General features: G+C 61.4%; 1 protein-coding gene across 7 annotated transcripts; it reads right to left on the bottom strand.

Annotated features, from left to right (window-relative positions):
* Positions 1 to 2: 2 nt before the first annotated feature.
* DNAJB2 (DnaJ heat shock protein family (Hsp40) member B2) lies at positions 3 to 5,647 on the bottom strand. 7 transcript variants are annotated; one of them, XM_050976933.1, is made up of 10 exons: positions 5,347 to 5,496; positions 4,404 to 4,492; positions 3,177 to 3,286; positions 2,702 to 2,755; positions 2,439 to 2,558; positions 2,180 to 2,269; positions 1,951 to 2,056; positions 1,750 to 1,820; positions 1,302 to 1,523; positions 3 to 392 (listed from the first exon to the last, which is right to left on the bottom strand). In XM_050976933.1, the coding sequence occupies exons 2-10, from the start codon at positions 4,466 to 4,468 to the stop codon at positions 382 to 384; spliced, it is 849 nt and encodes a 282-aa protein (XP_050832890.1). In that variant the 5' UTR covers positions 4,469 to 4,492; positions 5,347 to 5,496; the 3' UTR covers positions 3 to 381. The 7 variants fall into 7 exon arrangements, with proteins under 7 accessions (XP_050832890.1, XP_050832891.1, XP_050832892.1 ...); XM_050976934.1 differs by having other exon boundaries at positions 2,439 to 2,555; XM_030241733.2 differs by lacking the exons at positions 3 to 392; positions 5,347 to 5,496 and adding an exon at positions 5,503 to 5,647 and having other exon boundaries at positions 399 to 1,523.
* Positions 5,648 to 7,695: the final 2,048 nt, after the last annotated feature.

Here is a 7,695-nt window from a genome sequence, read left to right as displayed (position 1 = left end):
GCTACTGCAAACAGGTTTATTGACAGCTGTTAGCAGAAGGGGGGTAGAGAGGGGGGACTACAGCGAGGAGGGGGGCAGAGCCCAGCCCTGCTGGCTGAGCCCAGCCATGCTGCCCCTCGCTGCATACAGCCAGCAGCCTAATCTACAGCAACCCCCATCACCACCCTCTCCACCACCCTGTGGTGCCCAGGGCCTCTCCCCCCAGCCCCAGGTATTGCTCGGCCACAAGCCCTGTCATGCCCCCCCTCACCGCATCCCACGGAGCCACAGGGTGCTGGGGAAGGGGGTGGCAGGGGGTGGCCGTGCAGGGAGAAAGCGGAGTCCTGGCTGGGAGAACCTTCGTGGGCGAGTGGGCGTGCGCGGTCCCCGGGCGCAGCAGCCTCAGAACACACCTGGGGAGACAAGCGGAGGGGGGTACACAACAGCACCTGTGAAATCCTCCTCGGCCAAGGGCTGGGGAGAGGCAGGGATGGAGGGAGGAAGGTTCCAGGCAGAGGAGAAAGGCAGCCAAGGCAGAACTATGGGCAATGAAGAGGGTAGAAACACTTGTGAACAGCACGGAGGGTCACTGCTGCTGTGGGAAGCAAGGAGGGACAGTGCCCTGCAGGGTGTGACCAGGCAGAGTCTGCAAGGAGACAGAGGAGGAGGGAGTACAGGCAGGAGCAACAGCATCCAGAGGGAAGAGACAAAACACAAGGCACCAAGCAGAGGCTATGTGCACAGCCCTCCTTGCAAGAAGGGGAGCTCAACTCAGCAGTCCCTGTAGCCTGGGCAGGGGCAGACTGCAGCCAGGGAGGCACCTGCTGGACACCCTGCCCACCTGCAGTGCTGGCAGGGAGAGAGGGGTGGGCACAGCCAGAGCATGCCTGCCCATGAGCCCCCCACAGTTCCAGTAGACAGGGCAGGGAGCTGCCTCTCTTCCTGGGACCCCACCAAGGGGACTCGTCTTCAAGCCACTACCTCCAAGTCTGGGAGCCTCCAATGCCGGGATGCCACTAGCCATCCGCTCACCTGAGCAACGAGGCAGGGCAGAAGAGACCCCCTCCCTTGCTAGAGGAGGCAGGAGCTGAGTTCCAAGCAGTCAGACTCCAGCCCTGCTTTCCTCTCCCTGCCTCACACTCAGAGCAGGGGACAGTGCCACAGCTTCACTTTGGGGGCAGGTTCGTGCCCCACTGTAGCAGAACTGCTGGCCCCCCGTGGCTCCTGCTCCAGCCCCCCCCGGGCACCACGGGCTCTGTGGGCGGAGGACGGGCTGCTGTGGCTGCCCCCCGGTGCTGACAAGGAGCCGGGGCTGTGCCCACCTGCTTGGTGGTGCCCCGCAGCTTCCATCTCAGAGAGGCTGTAGGCCATGGCCAGCTGCAAGTCCTCATCCTCATCCTCACTATCCGTGTAGAGGCAGACAGGTGAGGAGCTCGAGGTCTGGTGTGGGGCCGGTGCTGGTGGTGAGGGGGGCCGTGGCCTGGGGAAGGCTTGGTGCTCCCGTCGGCTCAGCTCCAGCCCCAGTGCCATGTCATCAGGAACACCTGTGGGGACAGGGGCAGGGCTGGGGGACACATCCACTCCAGTTCCCCAAAGCTGGAGTGGGGCCCTGGCACCTCCAACCCACCCCACCAATCCTTCAGAGCAGAGCTCCAAACCAGCGCCAACCAAGGCTCAGTCCAAAACAAAGCCTGGATGCAGCACCTCTCAGACACCCCAAAGGGAAAGCGTGCACATCTCAACAATTCAGTCTGCAGTGCCCCTTCTCACCATCAATGTGGATCGACTTCAGCTCCCCATCCTCCTCCACTTCCACCCGCTCCCGCCCATTCTCAACAATCCTGCAGACAGACAAACAAACAGATAGTCAAGGGCCATGCAGCCAGTGCACCACAGCAGGAAGTTGCATGGTCAGAAGCCTGCTGATGGAGGGAAGTCTGTGGGAGCAAGGTGGGCTGGCACTGCCCTCACCTCTTGGTGGTGATACGCCTGCCATTAACAAAGGTGGTGGAGGTGGAAACAGAGCGGAAGCCCAGTCCTGCATCTGCACCAGAGCTGAAGGATGAGGCAAAGAAATCTAGAGAAGGAAGCAACAAGGCTGGTGTCAGGGTGGGTGGCAGGAGGGCAGGGGACAGACTCTGCACAGGGGAACATGGTGCTCTAGGACTCCCCTGCTGGGAAGAATGGCAGCATCTCCTACCTGAGGATCCTGGGAAGGGGGAAAAGAAGTGGCCACCCCCATGGTGCCGGGGGCCAGGTCCTCGCAGCTCAGAGAAGGGCATCATGTCATCTGAAAGGCAGGGATCCCCCCATCAGCATTACCCCACCAGCTTGGTGAACCAGGGCACTGATGCAGGGACCCTCTGCCATGGCCAGCAACGAGCTCTATCCCCAGGCTCAGCAGCTGTCCCACAGACAGAGAGATGCCCAAGAGCCAGCCTCCCCTACCCCACACACACCAAAGAATTCAGCAAAGGGGTCTCGTCCACCAAAGAACTCCCGGAAGACATCGTGAGCGCTGCGGAAGGTGAACGTGAATTCAGGGGCCCCAGCACTGGCCCTGGAGCTGCCTGGTCCTGCTGGAGAGAAGACACTCAGTGTTAAATGGAGCCCTGGGTGACATCTCCCCTGAAGGGTGGGGAGCCCTGGCAGCACTGACCCACACTGGGTCTTCAGACATTTATGTATGCAGAGCCGCACTAACCCCCACGGCCCTACTCACCGGCTCCCATGAGCCCATCCTTGCCATAGCGGTCGTAGATGTCACGCTTCTGCTCTGGAAGAAGAAAAGGGGCTGCAGGGAAGCTGCAGGTGGGGACAGGAGCACTGGCACTTCTCCCAGCTAAGGGAGGTGCAGAACAGCAAGGGAGCAAGAGGAGATGGCTGGCACAAGCCCCTGCCACCCCAGCACTGCACTCAAACCCAAGTAAGACCACTGAGCAAGAATGCAAAAGCTTCAGGCCCACTGGAGAGAGCCCACTGTGGATGTCAACAGCTCAGCGTCTCTCCCAAGGGCTGTTTTGGGATACGTGAGGAAGTAACCAAGCCCCAAAAGCTGTGTGGTAAAGCTCTAGGGACCCACTGCCTCCTGGGGACAGCCAGGGATGCAACCTGGGTGAGCCCAGAAGCAGGACATGCCAATGTGAACAGCCCCAAGGGTGGACACACACACACACGACATCATTGTGGCCTCTTACTGTCCGAGAGCACTTCGTACGCCTCGGCGATCTCCTTGAACCTCTGCTCAGCATACTCCTTGTTGTCTGGGTTTTTATCCGGGTGCCATTTCAGTGCAGCCTTCCTGTACCTGCACACAGGGACAGTGATGGGCATGCAGCAGCCCTTGGCCTCTTGGGCCAGCAACCCCCACCTGAGTATGCACCTCCTAGCCTGTGGGCAGGGGCACCCCAAGCTGCTTTACCCAGCATCCCACAGCCTCAGGCACTGAACAGGAGCTCCTGGACTAGTTCTTCCTTCCAACAGTATGTGTTTTCATATATGAATATATACACTCACATATATATAGAGATATATACATATTTATGCATACACACACCAACACACACAGACCAAACAAACAAACAAACTAGAAATTACCCCAGAACTGTAGCACAACCACAGAAGAGCAATGTGTGCCCACCTCAGCTGTCCTCGTCGACAGCTCTGGACAATGCTCACAGGTTTGTTCTGGAGCCTTCATGGGCTCCACTGTGAGTGTGCATGGACCAGGGATTGCCAGAGGCCCCCTGGGGCCAGAAGAGCACCAGCAGCTCTCTCCTCTCCACTGCAGCTAGCTAGGGTTAACCCATGCTTCTAAGCTTCTCCCACTCCTTCTTGGTAAGCCCCCCATGAGGACCTCTGCCACCTGTTGGCAAGCCAGCAATCTGCTGGCATTCCCCTCGGGTGATGCCTCACCCCAATGAGAGCAGCAGCACCTGAGCAAGGCACCAGGAGTTGCAGACACTCAGGAGGCTCTGTCAGCTCCCCAGTAGTACCTAAGGCACAGCACCCACCTGCCATCATTCCTAAAAGGGGACATGCTGCTCTTCACTCTGTGACCTCCAGTCCCCTGACTTTGATGCCAGCAGAGTCCCTGTGCCCCAACTATCTGTCATCCCTGCACCCTCTGGCAGAAAGAGAGAAAGAGAGAGAGGGGAGCCCCCAAACACCACTGAGACTTGCTTCTAGCCCCAGGCTGACAGCAGGGAGAGAGGAACCAAACCCCACCAAAAGATGCCTCTGTATGGCAGCAAAGCCCAACCCCACTCTGGCATCCATACAAAGGAAACAAAAGCTGAATTGTCACCTCTGGAGCTGGGCCCTGTCCCCACCGCCCCGAAGGGAGCCCCTGCCTCACTGGAACCAGGTGGGGGTGGCTCGGGGGGCTCTGGCCCACAGGCAGAGGCACACTGCCATACACTTACGCCTTCTTGATGTCCTCAGCGGTGGCATTGCGGCTCACCCCCAGCGCTTCGTAGTAGTCGACCATGACGTGAGCTGTCCCACGAGGTCACTGCAGGGGGAGAAGGCAAAGTCAGGAGCCCACAGGCACAGCCTGGTAGTGCTGGGTGTGGAGCAGCAAGGGCAGGCTGCTTACCCTCTCTAGCACCCCGGCCACCCCACAGCCTCCCGAGAGCAACTCAGTGCCATGCCATGCCCAGCTCCCCAGCACCCTGCCTACTCCTCGGCCACCTGGGAGCACCGACAGCCCCAGTCGGGGACCCTTTGCTGGTGACGCTCCGCCGTCCCGCCGGCGTCACCCCAGCGTGCCCACGCAGGGGGAAGGGGAGAAGGGGTCCCCGCTGCCAGCGCCGCTCCGTGCCCGCTTTCCCCGGGGCTCAGTGGCGGGGCGGGGGGGAGCGGGAGGGCGCAGCCCGCTAAGGTGCTTAGCGGCTGGAGCAGATTAAGGGCTCAGCGGGGACCGTTCCCGGGCACGCCGGGACACTTCCATCGGTCGGCCCGCTCCGGGTGGGGAACAGGAGCAGAATGAGGCCGCTGCGGCCCCCCGCGACCCCCCCCGGTACCGTCCCGCCCCCGGTACTCGCCCCCGGCCCGTGAGTCCCAGCTGACGGGAGGGCGGTGCTGGTGCTGGCACCGGCACCACCGCGGCACTGGGACCGCCCCCCAGCCCGGCCGTAAACACGGCGCTCCCGGGGCCACCCGCTGCTGCTGGAAGTTTCCGCACCCCGCCCCGCCGCCACCAGCGGGCGGCCCTGGGCTGCGGCCAGCGGATCTGGGGCACCGGGAGGGGGGGTGGTGGCAGCACGGAAAGGGACAGCACCGGCCCCACTCCCCTCGTGCGGCACGGGCCGCCTCTCCCCGGTGGACCCTTGCGCCCCGCTCCCCCCGTCCCGCCCCGGTGCCCACCTGAGCTACGCCGCAGAGCCCTCCCCGCCCGCCCGGGCCGCCCGCGGCCGGTGTCGCGCGTCCCCCGCGCCCGGGCCACCGCGGGCCTGGAGGCGGCTCCGCTGCGTGACGGGCGGCGGCCGCAGCCAACCACGGCCCCTGACGTCACGCCCTCACCGTTCGCCGGGTGACGTAATGGGAGGTGCGTGTGGGCCGGGCTTGGGGCAGCTCCACCGGTCGGGCGCCCCTCAGCCCCGGTCCGTCCTCATCCCAGCTGGCGTCCCCCGCCTGCTCTTCCGCTCCCAGGGCCGCGCCTGGGACCCGGACAGCGCCAATGTGCGGGTGCGGTGGCAGCGGCCTGTCCCGCCGGTGCTGACAGCGCACCGCAGCGGGGCACGGCTGCAGCCGCGGGGCAGCGCCCGGCGCCGCGTGCCGCTGGCTTCCCGCCGAGTCAGCTGCCCGGCCGGTCCCGCCGGGAAGGAGGAGCCGGCTGGGGGGGACAGCTGAGGTGACTCAGCGCTTTGTCGGGGCGGGGGACGTGACAGGGCGCAGCTTGCCGGAGTGGCGGGCGCAGCTCCCTGCCGGGAACCCGGGCCGGCTGGCACCGCTGTGGCACCGGCAGCCGGGAGCTGCAGGCCACCCGAGCACCAGGGTGCCTAGGCCCCGTAGAATGCACCATGGGCTGCGTTGTTGGCTTTTCCCGCTCATGGCCTCTGCTCGGACAGCTGCTGCAGAGGGGCTGTGCTCACCCATTCTCAGGGTCCTGGGCAGTCTCGCTCACCTGCACCTCTGAATGTGTCCTCGGCACGGGGATTTATGATTCCCTCTTGCGGCCTGGATGGGAGAAGGAGGGAGCTTGATCTCTCTGCAGGGTCAGAGCTTTTGGATCCACCGCCTCACCTACACCAGCTGGAAGCTTCCTCACCTCCCATATATTCCTAGCTGGGAAGCCTGGCAGAATGAGGAGAGCTGTCTGAGACAGGCCATTCCCAGCACTCCTCAGGGACAAGTTCCAGGACAGATATCCCCGAGAAGAGCCTTCCCCAGCCATGAGTCTGGCGCCTGGGGTGGATGAAATGCCAAGGGCATCATCTCATGTGCCAAAGACATTTCTCTCTCCGAGGAATGGTGACCTGTCCTCTGCCATCAGACAGCAATTTGATGATTTCCTTGAACAACGGCTTGGAGTACTTCCTGCCCCCGGGGATTTTTTGCCTGGATGCCATTGCAGCACTGTCCTGTACCTGTTTGCCCACGAGCAGAGACGGGCTCCCTGGGGGCCGCCTGCAGCCAGGGCGCCCTCCCCAGCTGCCGGGGCTCTGATTTGGCCCATCTGCCCAGCAGTAGGTGCAGAGCCGGCTTGGGCACTAGATGGAGCCACAGGCTGCTTCGCAGGGATCCCTCCCTGCGGCGGGAGGGCGAGGAGGAGCCGCCGGGGCGTAGCCGAGTCTTGGCGCCTTGCTTTCCTTTCACTGGCTTTTGCAGCTAATGTGAGGACAAGAAGGCCCCTGAAGTGACAGATCTCAGCTCGCTCTGTGCACACCGGTGGGGAGGCCTGTGTGCTGGGATAGGAGAGAGCTCCACATGCTGGCTGTGAATCTGGAGCCGGGGGAGCACGTTGCTAATGCCGTCGTGGCAAAAGTTTCCCTCACACCTTGAGGATTTGGAGTGAGGAGGACTGATACCTCCCCAATATTCTTAGGGGAGGCAGCGGAGAGTTGGGCAGTAGCCCACCACAGCACTGGTAGGAGAGAAGATGTGCATCAGCAGCACCTCATCCCAGACTTGCCACAGTCATTCTTCTACTCAAACCTGGCAGCAGCCAAATAAAAGAAGCCCACCACCCACTGGTGCCTCACACCTTCTGCTACAGCACCCTGCCCTCTTTACCTGCCCTTTCCTCCTGGGTCTGCCTGAAGTCCTGATGCTCGCATCAGCTTTGAATCAAGCACAGGCATCTTGAGTGTGTCTCAAGAAGACCTGTATTTCTTAACAAATTTTGAGGATCGCTGTGTTGCAAGCTTGTTTTCAGCTTTCCAGGGTCTCAAAAATGCTCATGAAATACTCTTGGGACTTTCGGAGGAAAGAGGTTTTGGGTGAGCAAAGCGGGACGCCAACGGACCAAATGTTTTCATCCTGGTTACCCAATCTCTCAGGAAGCCAACAGAATTGCATCATAAACCCATGATATATTATGCAAACCACAAATTAAGCTATATTTTTTTTTCAGCACTGCACAACATTTCAGCTTTTGATTTCCACATGAAAACACAAGCCCTTTAACAGCCTTAACAAAACTGGCAATGATGTACTGAAAAATTGTATTCTTGGCAATTTTTGAGCTAAGATGTGCTCAGCAAGTCGTGTGCC

This window comes from Serinus canaria, chromosome 7 (genome assembly GCF_022539315.1).
Source record: "Serinus canaria isolate serCan28SL12 chromosome 7, serCan2020, whole genome shotgun sequence".
In the NCBI taxonomy this organism is placed as follows: Eukaryota; Metazoa; Chordata; class Aves; order Passeriformes; family Fringillidae; genus Serinus; species Serinus canaria.
The sequence above is the reverse complement of the archived record's forward strand: the minus strand, read 5'-3'. Positions and strand labels throughout refer to the sequence as shown.